The 19058-nt window shown below is 39.1% G+C and overlaps 2 protein-coding genes across 11 annotated transcripts in view; one reads left to right on the top strand and one right to left on the bottom strand.

Annotated features, from left to right (window-relative positions):
- The window catches only part of LOC105186476 (collagen alpha-5(IV) chain), a 53518-nt gene extending 49582 nt beyond the window's left edge, over positions 1 to 3936 (top strand). The window contains exons 20-27 of the mRNA XM_011146710.3: positions 31 to 130; positions 464 to 649; positions 914 to 1206; positions 1332 to 1419; positions 1507 to 1677; positions 1868 to 2053; positions 2333 to 2625; positions 2805 to 3936. Of these exons, the coding sequence (XP_011145012.1) occupies positions 31 to 130; positions 464 to 649; positions 914 to 1206; positions 1332 to 1419; positions 1507 to 1677; positions 1868 to 2053; positions 2333 to 2625; positions 2805 to 3401 (1914 nt within the window). The 3' untranslated portion in view covers positions 3402 to 3936. The remainder of the gene's footprint in view (positions 1 to 30; positions 131 to 463; positions 650 to 913; positions 1207 to 1331; positions 1420 to 1506; positions 1678 to 1867; positions 2054 to 2332; positions 2626 to 2804) is intronic.
- A 4790-nt stretch (positions 3937 to 8726) lies between these two features.
- Positions 8727 to 19058, bottom strand: part of LOC105186478 (nuclear receptor coactivator 3) — a 135365-nt gene continuing 125033 nt past the window's right edge. For 6 of the 10 annotated variants that reach the window (XM_011146711.3, XM_011146712.3, XM_011146713.3 and 3 more), the window contains 4 exons: positions 18711 to 19043; positions 14775 to 14951; positions 13414 to 13490; positions 8727 to 8838 (listed from right to left, as the gene is read on the bottom strand). In XM_011146711.3, coding sequence (XP_011145013.2) covers positions 8770 to 8838; positions 13414 to 13490; positions 14775 to 14951; positions 18711 to 19043 — 656 coding nt within the window. In that variant the 3' untranslated portion in view covers positions 8727 to 8769. The remainder of the gene's footprint in view (positions 8839 to 13413; positions 13491 to 14774; positions 14952 to 18710; positions 19044 to 19058) is intronic. The other 4 variants (XM_011146715.3, XM_011146714.3, XM_011146720.3 and 1 more) reach the window with 3 other exon arrangements.

Below are 19058 nucleotides of genomic sequence, written 5' to 3'. Positions count from 1 at the left end.
TATGAGAACTTGCTTAATCATCCATTATAGGGTCAAACCGGAGACCGAGGGTATCCAGGACCCACTGGTTTCCCAGGATTACCCGGTTTCCCTGGTCTGCCAGGTGATCAAGGACCTCCCGGAACTCCAGGTAAAAATAAATTTCTGTATTCAATTCATCCAAATTACCGATACGTCGTATGTAGTGTAATTATACGTTTCATTAGTACGACAGAATTTTACGCTCATGAGTTAGAGTTTGTGGTTTCTTTTCAGAATGCCTCGCGTCATTTCTTTTCAGATGCAACAAAGTTGGTGTATAATCAATATTTTTAATTTTGAAAAACTTCTCGATACAGGAAGATCAAGGCTTAATCAGTATTCTAATATAACTTTGTCGATAAAAATCTATGAATTTTTTATCGGTATCTGCATGCATCGAGTTATCGTTTTGCATCTTCCTCCATTATATTGTTTTCAACAGGTTTGGTTGTTGAATATGCTGAACCCGGCGAGATTGGTCGCGCTGGTCTGGATGGTTTGCCTGGAGTCCCAGGACGTCCAGCACAAAAGGGAGCTCCTGGTGAATATGGTCCGAACGGACCTAAAGGAATCTCCGGAGATATAGGCGACAGCATTCGCGGCCCGAAAGGAGTTGTGGGAGAACCAGGTTTCCACCGTTATTCGCATTTATTATTGCGATTGCGACCAATTCATTTTCATTTTTTTTTAATTCGGAACATGAACATAAAGAAACCTAAAAATATCATTTTTCTAAACTGATATCCTAATCTTCAACATTGGAACGTTCTATGATTTTATGACTGAATCTAATATCAATTTTATTTCCTTGTCCATGTCCTCTATATATATATATATATTTTTTTTATCTTTTTAGAAAGAAAACATTTTTAACTTGCTATATCCCAATCAGGTTTCAGAGGATTTGTCGGCGTACCGGGCGTACCAGGCTTGCAAGGAGTGCAAGGTTTCCGTGGGGCACCAGGTCTGAAAGGTTTCCGCGGAGAACCAGGAATACCTGCAGGCAGCGCCAAAGGACAACCTGGCGAGCCTGGTTTTATTGGACTCGACGGTCGAACTGGACCGAAAGGAATGAAAGGTGACAGTGGTCTACCCGGGTTTAACGGACTACCTGGACCGAAAGGAGAAAGAGGTAACGCTGGTGAACCTGGTGTACCTGGATTGCCTGGTCCTGACGGACCTCAAGTGAGTTTTAATATCCTCGCAACTACTTCAATATACATGACAACTTCTCCCGCACGACTTTATCCTCAAGTGGCGAAGGTCTTTCGAATAAATAATACAATAGAAAACAACTACACTGCTTACAGGGGCCGAAAGGGGAACTTGGCATAAATCCTTTCCCGCCGTTCCCGAGACGAGGAGTTCGAGGTGACATAGGAGCGCCAGGATTACCGGGTACTACATATACTTCCCTTTATAGAAATAACAGATCGTGCTATTCCAGAGAGATACATGAGTTTGTAATATTGTACGATTACATAGGTTTCCCTGGACAACAGGGAATGATGGGTGAACCTGGTAAAGACGGTCTGCCTGGACGAGAGGGTGAGAGAGGTATGATAGGTCTGCCTGGACTGCAAGGACGGGACGGCGAGGATGGGCCTGAGGGTTATCCAGGATCTCGTGGAATAACTGGACGTCAAGGACAACCAGGTATAAACGTATACGATATGTGTATTAAAATATACATATTTATTAATAGAAATTGTAATAAAAGGTGCACACATTAATCGATCATCGAAGCACTATATAGTATTATTTTTAACTCAATACGATATAATGTCACAAGAAAATATATTTTTATAGAACTTTTTCATTATACTAAATCGGAAAACAATTTCAGGATTCCCCGGCGCACCTGGTGCACCCGCGCCAAACGGAATCGGTCCGAGAGATAGAGGATTTTCCTTTGCTCGACACTCGCAGTCTGAAATGATACCAATCTGTCCAAGAAATACCGTGAAGTTATGGGAAGGATTCTCTCTGTTGCACACCATGGGCAATGGACGAGCTTACGCGCAAGATCTCGGTAAAATATTCATTTTACATAAATAATAATAATTATTACAACATACACATTATCCTGAAATATTTATATGTGTGTGTGTAACTAACGTATATGTATTTAATTAGGTTAATAATATATAGATAAATTAATTTCATAGAGCAACTACTAATTTAATTGCCTATACAAGCTGCATGAAGCGCAAATGTTAATTTATTCAAACTTATCAAAGCTGAATTAAATTTCTAATAAGAAGAAACGTTGAGAAGAAGAACGTCACCGCAAAAATATATTGTAATCCAGGTGCTGCTGGTAGCTGCGTCAAGAAGTTCTCTACCATGCCTTTCCTATTCTGTAACCTGAACAACGTATGCGATTACGCCAATCGCAACGACTACAGCTACTGGCTCAGCACGACCGAGCCGATGCCGACGATGATGACACCGATACCGGCGCCGGAAGTTGGTAGATACTTATCGAGATGCGCCGTATGCGAGGCGCCCACCAGAGTGATAGCCGTTCACAGTCAATCTATGGCTATACCCGAGTGTCCGGGTGGCTGGGAGGAAATCTGGGTCGGATACAGTTTCCTCATGGTGAGATCAAATGTCAAAGGAAACATATCTTCTTCAGCCTGTTATTCGTCAACGACAACGAACTAAAAAAGTCAAATCTAAATGATCGAGTATATTTTAGGAAGATTATTTTCTGGATTTATAAGATATTTTCTGCAACGAGTAACCTTTAAATCACGCATCTTTCTCCCCAACTACAGCACAGAGACGCAGCAGCCGACGGCGGTGGCCAATCACTGGTCTCTCCGGGATCCTGCCTCGAAGATTTCCGCATCCGGCCGTTCATCGAGTGCCGCGGCCTCGGCACCTGCAACTACTTTGCCACCGCGACGTCGTACTGGCTGGCGACGGTCCACGACAATGAGATGTTCCGCAAGCCTCAGCAGCAGACTCTCAAGGCCGACCACACGTCCCGGGTGAGCCGTTGCGCCGTATGTATCCGTCGGCGCATTACCGAGGGCCACGGCAGGACGGAACTGAAACCCTTCACTGCCAATAGCGAACGTTCACCGAGCAATGTTCATTATCCTCCATCGCCGCGCTATCCGACCCATAACCAGCCGCCCAGAACGCGACCTAGCCATGAGAGATATCCTAGCAACCAGGACGGATATTCCAGTCAGGGTAGATATTCCGGCCAGAACAGATACTCCAATCAGGACAGATATTCCAACCAGGACAGATATCCCAACAACCAGGAGAGATATCCTAATAACAGATTGATCAGCCATCGTAGGAGAGGTCGCGTGCGCGACAGACAGGGCGAACGACCATCAGAATTCGACAATCAGCCGTAGGGGATGATTGGCGAAGTGCGCACATAATACCGAGAACACGAGCGGCGTCAGTGACGTGCCAGGGCGTAGCGAGCCTATGTATATAAGAAAACAAGAAACTCTCTTTCTCTTCTACTAGTTAAGTTATATATATAACGGCCGGGTGTGTGCTCTCTGGTCCGTAGACTTTGGGCCGGGTAGAAAAGGATAGCGTAAATAAACACGTAGAGGCGATTAACGGAGGCCGAGGGGAGCCGAAGTAAGCTATTTGAGATAATCTAAACAACACGGAGGTCCAAGGGATACAAAGACCGCTAAAAGAGCATTCTCACGGTATCGTTTGCGGTCCCTAGCGTTAATTAGAAAAGAAACTAGAAAAGAAATTAGAAAAGAACCGTGTCAATAAATTTTCGCCTGTTTCCCGTTTCTTTTTCTTTCTTTTTTTTTTAGAATAGGCTCGATCGATGCATTCTCGATGATTTATGGAAAAAAAAAAAAAAACTAACACAAGCAAAAAAAAACAAGTTGCTTCCCCAAGCGACTACCATTGAAACTAGCAAGCTACGAGTTGTTTATCTCAAAATTCTTATCTCGAGCCCTTTTATCGCACTCCTGAGAGTATGCCGATGTTATTCATTCCCACCCTGTCTACAAGGTCTATGCCCCTGCCTGGACCATTTTCTCTCTTCCTGCGCGCCCGATAAAAAAGTGACGCCAGCTGCCGTGGAGCTGTAACTGCCGTATGCCAAATAGAAAAAGGATCTGTCGCGTCTTGTCGTAAACTGCCAATAACTTAGCGATCGCTGACGTGATATATAAAAAAAAAAAGCACATTATAATAATTAAATTAACGTGATGTATGTTGTATCGCTATCGTAACTATATACCGCATTGAATAAAGATCGTTTTGTATATGCTATAAAAATTAATCTTTAAGCGTCTATCTGTGCACGATCCCTCTTTACAAAATTTCCAGTACTTATAAATAATGATAGAAATAGTAGAAATGTAATTAAGTTACTTTTTGACAAACAGTAAATATTACAAATTAAATATTAAATCCCTATCATTAAATATTATATTCCGATAATTTCGAAGACTGAAATATGAACTTTACATTGTAAAATTTTTTTTAATTTAAATTAATATGAAATTTATTTCTTTGAATTTCTATCATGGGTCAAGTCTCAACTAAAAAGCTGATTCTAGCTAAGATTTGAATCACGATGTAACAAGTTTCAGAAAAAAAATTATCAGCTTCTATAAATTGTGCCAGCACTAAATCGAACGTTTCTTATGAACTATTAAACCGGTACTTATAGTCAGATCTTATATTTAAGACCGTCTCAAGTTCACCTTCAGATGCTGTACAAATTATTTCATCGGCTAGGTATCCGAAAATGAACTTAGGACGGTCTTAAATATAAAACCCGACTACGAATATTGGTCTTAGAGTCACATTCGATAATATTCGTCAAGATTTATAAGATGACGCTACCGTCGAATTCTCACCTTCTACGCCTCGAAATAATTGCTTATCAATTTTACAACGATATTTTTGAAAACTAATAATTTTTTGTCGTCAGCATCCATCACCCATTTTCAATTCCTGCTTGTGAGAGCCAACTAAAAAAAGCAACAATGTTGATCTCATTTGTTAATTTAATGAGAGACGAATGGGCCTTCGTAAGGACACACGGAGTTCACATACAAGCTCATCGAAATGAACATACCACGGTGAGAAATCGGTATTATAATTGCTTATCAATTTTACAATGATATTTTTGGAAACCAATAATTTTTTGTCATCAGCACCCATCACCCATTCCCAATTCCTGCTTGTGAGAGCCAACTAAAAAAAGCAACAATATTGATCTCATTTGTTAATTTAATGAGAGACGAATGGGCCTTTGTAAGGACACACGGAGTTCACATACAAGCTCATCGAAATGAACATACACGGTGAGAGATCGGTATTATATTTATATTTATAAAATTATTCATCATTAGAAAGCATATATGATCTATCTATATGACGTAATTTGCTACGCACACCCGCGTACGAGCATGCCTACGAACAACGCACGCATCACGCATACACACATACACACACGCGCTTAAACATCATCATCCATCTATCTTGCATACATCTGACATAAGCACGCATACGCACGACATACACAACATGTACATGAGTACTATCTTACTTTCTCTCTCTCTCTCTCTCCCTCTCTCTCTCTCTTTTCCGTTCCTCTTTCTCTCATTCCGCTTCTCTTTCTTTCATTCATTCTTTCTCGTACAATCTCATTCTCTCACTCTTTCTCTCTCTCTCTCTCTCTCTCTCTCTCTCTCTCTCTCTCTCTCTCCCTCTCTCTCTCGTACGCGTAATATACGTATTTCCGCGTTCACAGGCGAGTACATGCCTATGTATGTACGTGTACATATTCAGAGTACCTCACGGTTGTGTGTTTTTTTACGGAGATTACAACTTTATAACTGCTTTCGATTGGAAGAAAAAGCAACAGGGGACGAGCAGGCCAAGTTAAATGTCATCACAGCTTCATCATCATCATCATCATTATCATCGTCATCATCGTCATTATCATCATCATGATCATCATCATTATTCTCATTATCATCATCATTACAGTTATGGTCATAGTCTTCGTGGTCGTCACTGTCATCGTCGTCATCGTCGTCATCGTCGTACTCGTTTCCTCGCGCCACGCGGACAAAATGTATTTCGTACTGTACAAAATGTCAAAAAGCAATGAAAGTAACAACAACACACGCGCGCGTTTTCGCTAGACATATTTTCACTTTTCACTAGACACACGCAACGAACGAAAATTCTCTCCTGTTTTTTCTTTTTTGTTTCTTTAATCCTTTCACTGTATGTACACTTCGACAGTCCCCGATTTATTAAGCGATACGAGCTAATTTCCGTAAATAATTCGAAAATCAAACGCGTTTCTTTTCCCCCTCTCGATAAAACTTTCGGAATTTTAAAGAACATCACGTGACGGACGCATACTATAAAATAACGAACGAGATAATAACATACTCTAAATAACGCTACTAATTGCCACTTGCGTCCGTCAAAATCACATTTAAGAATCACGCCGAAACGAAACGGAAGAGAAACACGCTTTCCCGCGCATGTCCATCATATCATTAAATTCGAGCATAACAACAAAAACAAGATTCCGCCGATGCGAAAGGCCACCGACGTTGTTTTCGCGGCGTTATCAATTCCCCCCAAGCTCATAATCGCACGCGTTTAAAACCTCTAGTAGCGATTTCTTCCAACTTTTAATAAGTGGTGAACTTCCTGGAAAAATAAGACACTTGCGTGAGATTTCTTTCATATGTATGTGTACACGCGTTTACACACACACACACACACACCACACACACACATACACGCGCGCACGTGCGTGCGTGCGTACGTATACGTATATATATATATACATATATACATATATATATACATACATACATACATACATATGTGCATACGTAGGCACGCACGTACGCGTAGCGTCGTGTGCGTATACGCGTGTAAATGTAATTAGAAGATTTCATTTTCTCATTTATATAACAACAGATGTCATTTAGAAGTAATTTAGTGTGCATCTAAGACCCAAAAGAGAATCATTACCGAGCTATGCAAAATAGAAGATCGATTTCCTCTTTTCTTTCTTTCTTTCATCGCGCATGTATAGATATATAAATATACGTCAATTTATATATCGATTATACATAAATAATGTTCGCATCTATTATTTATATATAACGCGTACATAAACCCACTATACATATATATACATATACATTTATACAATATACTGTATTTATATCTATATATATATATAAAGGTACTCTTACTATTGAATAGAAATATGAATATTCCAAGAGTTCAATAATATCAATATCGATATATAATAAAATAATATAATAAAATAATAATAATAATAATCCTTAACACTATAATAATATAGTAATTGCAACAAGAATATTGGTAATAGTGATAATGATATTAATAATAATAATAATATAATAATATAATATAATATTAATAATAATATAATAATAATAATATAATAAAATAAAATAAAATAATTAATAGTTATTATAATATATAATAATAGTTATAATCATATTAACAACAACAAGTATTCTTTGTCACATTTTGGTTGAAGATTCTTACAATCACAAATATATTATTCATAAATGTAATAGTCGAAAGGATGTTTTTTTCTTTTAAATTAAGGAGAATACGTGAATATAGAGTGCTCTATCTGTTTTTCTTTCCTCTGTGTACAATAATTAAATCCTATAAATAGTTTCTATGTTCAACAGCCAGTGGTATAGTAAAGTATACCTTTTGAGGTACCTACATAATTTTCTCTCCCTCGACGCCTTTGCTGATATACCAAATACAATACTGACGAAGAACGCGACACGCACACACACGCACAAAACATGATACACACACACACACACACACCTATCGACAGGTAAAATGCGGATGTGGGCTTATCTCGTCGGTATGCCTGCGATCGTTATATCGTATATCTCTCGGTACCGTTGTCCGAAGTCGGGACGAGCTCGACGAGAAAGAGAGATTTCTTCCTTTCGAGAAAGCGACACGACAATTCGAGAGATTCTCGATTCTCCCCTCGTTGCGATATATTTCCTTGCCGATTCGATACTCACATAAGAAATCTCGACACAGCCAAAACAGAAACGGAAACTTTTGGTCCTTCGAGTTCGAAAAATAAAAAAGAAAAGGGGGGAGAAATCCCGTTGCTTACCTCCCTCTTCTCTATCCCCTTTGTTATCGTTACTTCTCTCTCTCTCTCTCTCTCTCTCTCTCTCTCTCTCTCTCTCTCTCTCTCTCTCTCTTTCTCCCTTACAGTCTCTGTCCTTTCTCGTCCTCTTGCTTCGTCCCTTCTCGGTTGATAGACGAGCAACATTCTAGAGAGCACCGCGCGCTAGTTTCGCATTGTATTTGGTGATACGTATATGAATACTGACTCCGTGTGTGGCGTTACATATAATACAATAGTATCCATTACGTATAAGAGTGTATATGCGTTTTATAGTTTCTCTCATTCTCTCTCTCTCTCTCTCTCTCTCTCTCTCTCTCTCTCTCTCTCTCTCTCTCTCTCTCTCTCTCTCTCTCTCATTCTCTCTCTCTCTCTCTCTCTCTCTCTCTCTCTCTCTCTCTCTCTCTCTCTGACTCTCAAGCTCTCTCCCGTACTCTCGCACTTTCGCTCTCTCCCGTATTTTTACGTCCTTGTATCTCCGTTTCGCTCTGTCCGCACACTCAAACATATATTACATATAATCCTTTACTGAGTAACGGGATTGTGGTGGCCTGCAGTCACTCGGACAGTAGTTTCTGCAGCAACGACGACTTCGGATCACCTCGAGCCACCTCCTCCATAGTAGTCTGAAATCCAAAGACCTTATGAAGATCATGTTCGTTTCTGCATCGTGATCGACGTCAACGTAGATTTCGAAGCCGATTGCGGGGGACGGAGGAGTAATCGCGAGAAACGACGCGACAAACGTCGAGGAACCGTGAATTCCCGGCGGTAAAGTCGGAATGTTTAGCACACGAATATTCTGCGACTCCGTCTCGAATATTTACTGTAAATCTGTAAATTTAAGAAGCCGATTGTAAGATCCGAAAAGCAGTGCGAGCCGAACGCGCTTGACGGTAGAAACCCGTGAAGTCCACAAAGAGAGCCTGCAGCACCAAAGATCCGTTGTAGTTGTCAAGATGAAGGTTGTAAAAGTAAGATAAATGAAATAGATAATTCCCGGAGGAACGGGATACGTAAAGCCGAAATTTAAGATAACAAAGTTACAGTAAATCAAAGGGAATCCTGTGAATCCGAGAATCGACGAAACACAGGATTTATTCAACGTTTGCACAGGAGCAAGAGATGGAGAACGAGGAGGGATAAGGATCTCCTCCGGCGACTTTGGATCGGTCTGCTCCGGCAATCGGCTTGAAATCGCATTCGACAAGTGAACGATCTACTGCATTGTCGAACATCGACCTCGAGTATCTTTCTAATCGTGCACCTCGTGCAGCTTACAGCTGTGTCTCGCGCGTTTCTATTCGTTTTCTATTCACACGTATGCTAGAAAGCAAACGGTTTCGACAGTCTTTTCTCTAGTGACATTTGAAAATCACTGCTTAAGGAGTTAGGTCATCTTGAATGGGTCAAAATCATTGTTGTTATTTCCGAGAATCTTTTCTGAGGAAATAACAAAAGAAATACAAATAAGGTGATAAATGATGATAAGGTATTTATTAAGCAACTCTTTAAAAAAAGTATTTTTCTTTGTAAATATTTTAAACAAAACGGCGGCGTTAAAGATACTTTTTGACCGAACACCGCTCTCAGCGGTGTTCAGTCTCACGGCTACAGCAGCATTGGATGTAAAAAAAAAAAAAAAAAAAACAAACGAAAAGATTTTTATTATCTAGATGTTAGAAACTGAAGAAGTGTCTATATGAATTTTGCGAAATATTAAATACTTTTGTTGCAATTAACACTTTTGCACGAAATTTTTAGGTCAAAACATAAAACATTTTGTCATGTGTTTATCATTTCTACAAAAATTTAGATTTCTAAATATTCATATGTATTTACACTTCCAATTTCTGGCATCCAAAAAATAAAAATTTTTTCGTTTTTGTTTTACGTCCAGTGTTGTAACCGTGAGAGACTGAACACCGCTGAGAGCATCGGTCAAAAAGGGCTCCCAGTGTCTCAGCTTCAACGCCGTTATTTTGTTTAAAATATTTACAAAAAAAAAAGAATACTGTTTTTCCTTTAAATTTAAAGAGTTGCTTAATAAATGCATGTCCATTTTTGTATTTCTTTTCTTTTGTTATGTCCTCAGAAAAAATTCCAGTGGAAATGCCAGCGATTTTGACCCGACCAAAGTGGCCCAACCCCTTAACCAACCAAATTGCGCAAACCAAAAGATCGCGAATCTCAATGAGTCTGTTTTTATAGCTGCACTGCTGAACTAGTGCAATAAGTTAAGATGAGACAATTATATTTTTTCTCACTCTAACTTATTGCACTAGTTCAGTGCAGCTATAAACAACCTCTCTCTCTCTCTCTCTCTCTCTCTCTCTCTCTCTCTCTCTCTCTCTCTCTCTCTCTCTCTCTCTCTCTCTCTCTTTTTCTTGCATAAGTCCTTAAGCAGTAATTCTCAAGTTCGCAACTACACGGATTACCAAAGTCACTAGAAAAAAAGCTGTCGAAGCCCTTTTGCCTTTCAGTGTACACTTTTTCTCCAGGCTAGTTCTTTGGGCATTTGTAAGACAATAAAGAAACCGCGCGTCCGAGTCGCTACCAGGAGCGTTCTCCGGGTATTCAGACGCGCGGATCCTCTCTGAGCGTAACAAACACGTCCGAGAACTCCGGTATCCGAGGTACAAACTCAAACAACAGAACCGTACTGAAGCCATACTATAGCCACTACACCATCCAATGTCTCAATGCACAACAAAGGCTGACTATCGCAACAGTTCCGCGCGAACGGAATGCTCCGTCGCTTTAATTGCCAATTAAATATTTCGGACGTCGTTATCGTGCTACGGGCAAGAGGCTTTCTTCTTTCTATAAGACAGCAATTCCGAATCGGCCCACATTTAACAAGTGGACCAACAAGAGACTTTTATTCTTTTGCGGCGCAAAGATTGTGCTCATTGTGTCATCGATACTTTCGAATGTGATTTTGAACTCTCGTCCCACGTCCGTCATCGGTCGGTCAAGAAAAAAAAGAAAAAAAAAAAAAAAAATTGCAGTTACAGAGACAATTACTTTATGAGAAAGTAGTGGAAGCTACATTGAAAAATCGATCGACGTGATTGCATTCTGGTCGGGCTTCGTCGCGGACGACTCCCCGATACGACTCGATACACGTAGAAGGTACACACAGAATCGTAAAAGTGGAAATTAGAGTATCTTTCTATACGTTATACCTGCTCTCTGCAGCACTAGCGAGTTTCCTCATGCAACAAGAACAATCGCTCTCCGAAAGAGAGACAGAGAGGAAAAAAAAGAAATTAAGGACTACGCGCGTATAGATATCTAGTTTGCTCACTGTGAAAAAGCATTACGATACTATAGAGAGACGTACGTTATACAATACAAAAAAAAAAAGATATGGTAAACGATTACTAATTACTTCGAACGAGCTGAAGCTTGCGAACACCATCACCCTGTAAATACGAAAGGAGACAAATTTGCTTGGCACCGAGAGATCACGTGGGCGTTCAAGACGGGAATGAGTGCGTAGCACCGGTGGAATCGTCGAAAAGAATAACATCGAGGAAAAAGATCGCGAGATTCGAAGCGCTCCTCTACAATGGAGAACCACTCCCTCTCCCTCTCCCTCTCCCTCTCTCTCTCTCTCTCTCTCTCTCTCTCTCTCTCTCTCCCTCTCGGTAGTGAACGAGAGCGAAGCTATCGATCACTCGTCGATTTCAATTTCTCCACCAGAACCTTCATTAGCTACTGTTCCTCGCGATTCTCGCGTTCTCGCGAGTTGAAATCTCTCGATTTTTAAACTTACCGGAACAACTTTAAATTTACCGTTGCGGCAAAGCAAGCGATCCGTCCGGGATTTAAACAATCGAAGAACAAGGCGGCGCACGATATCGTTACGCGGTATCTTGTCTTGTCGATTCCTTATCGGCTCTTTACACGTTGCAAGTCACGACGAGAAGTCAACGACAGATACCGTATAGCCGAGTGGACGAAAATACTTTGGAAAAACGGCGCGTTAATGCGCTCAGGTAACTACTTATTTTCTATTTTCTACTTTCCATATTACTCAAACATGTTCGCGGAATAATATGTTGCAAAAATTAACAGGACATTACGCCGGTGTCGTATCCAGTCGTACGCTCGCCGAACGCAAATGGAACGATAATCGGAAGAAGTTAATGTAGCCTGACGGAGAATTATAATTAGTCTTTGCACAAAAATGTAATGCAACTGGTGTGAACGCGCACTGAATTATGCAGACAGTAGCGGCAATTAACACGTTTAGCGTCCCGGTGGAGTTCACCTCAAACGAGAGAGTCTACTTGGCGTGATAACGAAGTCAGCTTGTTTAGATACAACTACGTGGAAGAGAAAAGGAGAGAAAAAAGACAGCGTTTGTCATTGGCGCAAAACACCGAGTGTAAAACCCCCCGACTTTGTTCTTCCCTGTCGGACTATATTTCTTTCCTCGACCCATCGTCGTATCGACGTGCATCGTGTGCATTTTCCGAAAGACGAAAAAATTGTGAAAGATATGAATTGAAAGGAAATTCGAAAACATTTTTCACGCTCGTTTAAAAAAGTCCATCTACCACAAGGAGACAGAGTCAATATACAGAGAGAGATAGAAGTGACGATAAATTCCACGAGTGTGTGAAGCCAATCATCTTTCTGACTCGGAGATTATTCGGAGAAATTCGCAACTCTTCACTTCCAATAAAATGTTAGTAGATTCTCTTTCCTCTCGAATCCCGAATCGTCCGGTTCGAGACACGTTCTGCTTTAGCGCTCGATAAAATGATAGAAAACTTCAACTACGGGCACTACCACAAGGACTCGAGAGAATAACGTCGTAGCGCGAATATCGCAGCGATACTCGCTGGGATACGACGAGTCACGACGGGCATGCAATTTTTGTATATCTAAAAATATATAAGAGAAAGGAAGAGAGAGAGAGAGAGAGAGAGAGAGAGAGAGAGAGAGAGAGAGAGAGAGAGAGAGAGAGAGAGAGAGCGCAGGCGCTCGGTGAAAAATAAAATAAAATAATAAGACGCAACGCTCCCCCTACAAGTTTTACGCTCAGTGCGCGGGTAGAGAGTAGAAGTCATTAAAACATGTTTCGTGCACAATCAGTTCTGAAGCCAAGCGCATAGAGGGAAGACATAGCATAACAAAATCAAAAGAGTACGTAAAAAGTAATTATATTGTCGGAATGGGGTTCTTACCCTGGAGGACGAGGGGGCACTTCCGGCGCTCCCAATGGCCCAGCTCTTTGCGGGGCCATCGCTAACCACAGCCTCACCTAGTTGGGACATTGTAACAGTAGGTGTTACCACAGTCTTTGTAGAAGAAATATTATGCCTTTCCTTACAAGAAGCGGGTGAGATTGCACATGGTAATCGACGCGCGCTTCAGCATCTACATTGACTCTTCCCGATAGAGAACTCGCTCTAGCGTCTGTCACGCGAAAGGAAGACTCCGCGAAGCACACACGAAGGGTTCGAGGATGCGCGCTAAGAATTCAAATGAGTTCGCCCCGGTTGAACGCGCGGCGGAAGCTTTGGCTTCGTATATTCGATCGCGTCATGAGTTTTCATATCAAAGTAACGTAATGAGATTTGCTCGGAATATCTCGTCGGGCATTATAGACTTGAGAATTGAAAAGAGGACTCGTGGGAATAAGAGAGACTGTTCGATGTAAGTTGCAGCTTCCTTAACTCCTCCATAAGAGGGAACGGAAAGTTATAATTTAAAATATTTCTTGTATTATCATATAAAAAAAAAAAAAAAAGAAAACAGCCGACCTTGCGATCTCTTTCTAAGATTTGAATTACATGGATAAAGTTTATTTACAATTAGTTTACAAACAGAGGGGATTCTTCACAATAATTCTTCATAATACGCTGCCACCGTTGGAAGAGTTAATCAAGGTCCAACTTTCGTCTTATATCTCTGAAATTTGTCATGTAAATCTTACGGAGAGAGACGGGGGCCTCAAAGAGATGCATTGTAATAAGTGTAATTAGCCTGTAATAAGTATAATACCGTGTGCGATAACAAATCGAGAAAATTGTGCGTGGTATACGTAGGGGAACTGTATATGTACAACTGCTTGTAATACTTTTTCACAGTACTCGTGTTCCATCAAGAAAACTCACTGCGACAAATCATCATTTTCTCTTCTTTTGTCACCTGTATGTGCCTCGCACTTGAATGACTCTTTTGACGAATGCTCGCTGGATATTGAATTTAGAGAATCGCAACATTTTCAAAATGAATCCATGTATAAATTTAACTTTTTTTTTAAAAGGTTCTCGATGCCATGGATTAATGAAACACAGTCGCATCGATTTCTTTTCATTCTATCTGTCCTTTTTTTCTCTTTTTTGTAAGTTTGACTCCCGGCTCGATTCGCCATCGGGAATCGCCATCGTAAAATGTCGAAGTCTCCTCACATCGACTAGAGAAAGACGTTTCGCACGATCGTGTAACGTTATTATTACATCTTTTTGGAAAGTTGATTTCTGAACTGGCATCGGAGCTACGCGACACAGCGGTGGCAGTCTCTTTAATGTCCGAGACGTACCTGCAGAAGACATATGAAGCGTTAATCCAAGTGCTTCAAGGTCGTCCTGGGATACCTGACCGGAAAGATTATTCTGCAGGTTGTTGGGCACTCTTTGCTGCTGCTGCTGTTGCTGCGTTCGCGCGCCAACAATCGCCCGCAATTCTTGCCTCACAAATTCCGAGGTGCTGGCGTTACCTGAGACAACAAAAGGAATTTGTGTGAAACAACACGCTGTGATACAATGCACTGTGTAATAACCCCTCTGCGTGTCGCAGTTCTCAGTTTCCAATTGCGTTAACCTTTTTACAACACATGACCATTATATATAACTCATCAAGTCACTCATGGAGCTCTCCCTCGTTACGAACGGCCACTCGTAATGAGGGGAATTAATAATTTCGCAAACATAATTTTTGCAAACAAGTAAAATACGCATTTCATTACATATTTTAGAAAAGCAACATGTGCGCCAATTCGTCGCGGATTCTATTCGCTGTATAATCGCAGCCTATATTTTCTTGCGCTACGATGACATATTTCACGGCCAATTCTGCCGTCGCAAAAAGGTTAACAATGTCCAAATCGGTCGCAGAACTTACGTGACAATCTCCTGTTTTTTATACAAATGTCCTGCGACAATAACTTAAAGTATAAAAATAACTATATTTTGTACATGATATATTTAATTCTATTAAAAATAGGGATGAGTCAACTCGTCGCTCAATGAAACAGAATGAAAATCCACAAGCTGATTTTCGTACATCGTGCATTGTCCCTCGGATTAAAAATTAGGAATTGACTCTCGCACGTGTGAGTTAAACTGGTCGCGATGTTTCCGCGATTTTTGTAATTTCTAACGGTGAATAATTTACTAATTAAATCTAAAATTAAGATTCTCTAAACTCCAAAAGAAAAGTAAAATGAACGGTTCTTATCTACAAAACATTATCTACAATATAATATATATACCGCTGTAAAATAGTGCATTCTATATGTGTGAAATTAGATTTAACAAAACTTTGATCTGAATTAGGTTTTCTCAATCTTTCTCAATCTTTAATCAGAGGAAAATGCACGATGTATGTAGTATTTTGTAAATCGTGTATCACAAAATTTCAATCTCTTTTGCAAGATCAGTGGTAGTGCATACGGTATGACAAAATGATGTCGTGATAAGGAAGATATGCGCAAAACAAAAAAAATAAAAAAGGGGGACGTTATATATACACATATTAATTACAAGTGCTCGATGCGTTGTACATAGAAGAGGCCTTATTGTTAGTAAATGCTTCCATAGCACGTAGAGATAAGCAGTGCTACGAATTTACTTTTTTTACATCGAAATGTTATATTACATAGGTAAACACAAAGTATGAAGATGAAAGAATGGGTAAGATGGTACATGGTCGATTATATATTTCCTACTGGTCACATTATCGAAGAAAATAAATAAATAATATATACATGTACAATATTATCCTTCGCATCCTCGTACTTTAACAATTTCAATGTAATTAAAATTTCACTGCAATTTTGAGCCACGAGTCTAATTGCGTGTGGATGTATATGCGTGGGTATCGGTGCTGGTATGTAGTGTAGTGTAGTGTAGTGTGGTGTGGTGTGGTGTGGTGTGGTGTGGTGTATATGTGTGTATACTTGTGCATATAGATATGGATGTGTATGTAACGTATTATATGTATCCATGTATTATATGATCCAATATTATATATATATATATATATCCTACAATATAAAAATATATCTTCTGATCATTACGGCAGCTACCTACATAATTTCGTAACAATTATGACTTGCGAATAGATATTAATAGTGATGTGATATTATTTTGCGAAACTTATTTATTTCATGAATGCAAGAAATTAAATATCCTACATCAACATATCTTTACGCTACTTTCAAACTTTCAAACTAAATATTCGGGATTATTTTAATTCTCTCCAATGTCACGTATTAATACAAAAATATAAAAAAATATTTTTGCGCTACTTTCAAACTAAACTTCCAAATTAAACGTTGGAAATTATTTTCTCCAATGTTACGTATTAATATAAAAATATCAAAAAATATCTTGCGGTGTCACCTTGCGTGCGGTTGATAATCTAGATCTAAATATTCTGTTAAGAATAAACATCGCGGTTTACGAGTGGTATGAAATGATACGGAAATAGATATTTTAGCGCGTGATTCATTTTTCCTATTAAATACTTATAAACACAAATCAATAGTATACCTAAAAATATCAACCACTCCAATCATTAAAATTATTCGGGAACAATGCACGCAATTTATAACATATTTCTAACTACGCATCTCATAGTAAGATTAACATGATGCCATAATGTTGAATCCTCAATTATTGAGTGTATCATAAATGATGCATATAATTGATTATGCCAAATCATATTCTGCAGGTGACTAGTGTCGGAGGTAATAAAATGTACTTAGGTAATGGAAATATATACAAACCTATTTCAGAAGTATGAATCCTTCTTACATTAAAATACATCAACTATTTCCTACGTCTCTACTAATTCGGATTATTCACCTCTAGTCTCAAGGTATGTCAACAATTTTTCTAAAATAAAATACTCTGAATACGTTATATTCCTTTATATATTTTAGTCCTATTATTATATATTATATATTAGATTCTGAGAATGAGGTGAAATATCCGATTATATTAGAAATTGTAGTTATTATAGAGAAATATTGAATATATTATCTTCTTATTCAACGCACAATGCAAAAATATGTGACCTACATTCCTAATATCAATTGACGTTCTGAATCTGATAAATGATAAACATCTGTATATATTGCATAATGTATAAAATGCATTAGCGTATGAATGATTTTATATGATTAAGCATTCATGCTTTTGCTATGCATACTGAAAATATTTCTTCATTCAAAATTGACGGATATCTAATAATTACTAAATATTTTAATGCGATCACCTAATTGTTTTAAGCAAGATATGTTTGTGTACATGTATATACATATATATAAGCATAATATAAAATATATAGCATAATGCTAATAAAAACAAAAATAAAAAAAATATATATATGTTAATAAAAAAATTAATAATAAAATTTAATCGAAACTAATAAAAGTTTTAAGAAATACTCCTAATAAAGTCATAAAAATTTAAAGGTAACTGCCAGAGTTATTAATCAATAATAGTTCTAAATAGAATCTAAGGCCGATATTCGTAGTCGGGTCTTATAATTAAGACCGTCTGAAGTTCACTTTCAGATACTCCGTAGCCGATAAAATAATTTATACAGCATCTGAAGATGAACTTAAAATGCTCTTAAATATAAGATGCGACTTTGAATACCGGCCTAAATGTTCGTGCCTGCTTGGTCAAAATGCATGGTAACTGAGTACAATATTTGGTTAAGAATTCCTTGTCTATATTGAGAAAGATACATGATGGAAGACGCATGATTAACACACATTATACTCGCCGTATATTTACATCGTGAGGAGAGACAAAGATACAGAGAAAAAGAAGAGATGATGTGTGCTTCCATATAGTACTATCATGCCTTGACCTGTTTCTGATGGTGGTGGTGGTGGTGGTGGTGGTGGAAGTGGTCGTGATGGTGATATACTCTTATTGAGCAAGGTGAATTGTTAGGCCATGTAAACAATCAGAGGCATGAGCAATCAACTTCACATTTTATATAGGTTATTGTATCCTTTTGGCTGGAAACGAACCCTAATAGGGATTGAAGAGATCCATATTAGGTTGTAGCTGTATATTTGGCACAGAAAACACAATGTTTGTCTGTCGCATATATATATTTTGCTGTTTTCTATATGTAATTTCTCGCTGTGCCTTTGATAGTACATGACTACACTGCGATACTTTGAATAATGGATTGCTTTGATGGTCATATGACATGAACGAGTCACATGACTTACCACCCATTTGGTGATTGACGGTATTACTGGGAGGCAGTGACCTGGCATCCTGAGCCTCTCCAGACGAATAGTGCGGGATTGATGGTCGATCGTAACAGAACTGACTGTTCTGCATGTCTGCCGTGTTGATATTATTGACATTGGTGTGGTATAGCATAGAGGTATGTTGTTGATTGGTGAAGTGTTGAGTGTTCGTGGCGTTGTGTTGATGTTGTTGAGTAGGTGTTGCCGGGCAAGCCGTGTGTGAATGACTAGGTGAAAGAATTGGTTGTTCCTTACTCACGCCTCCGTAGTGCCGGGGCGAACCAACGCCACCTGCAACATTAATTTTGTCTATCTTCTTGTATT

Source organism: Harpegnathos saltator, unplaced genomic scaffold, assembly GCF_003227715.2.
Source record: "Harpegnathos saltator strain DR-91 unplaced genomic scaffold, Hsal_v8.6 scaffold202, whole genome shotgun sequence".
In the NCBI taxonomy this organism is placed as follows: domain Eukaryota; kingdom Metazoa; phylum Arthropoda; class Insecta; order Hymenoptera; family Formicidae; genus Harpegnathos; species Harpegnathos saltator.
This window is presented reverse-complemented; position numbering and strand designations above follow the sequence as displayed.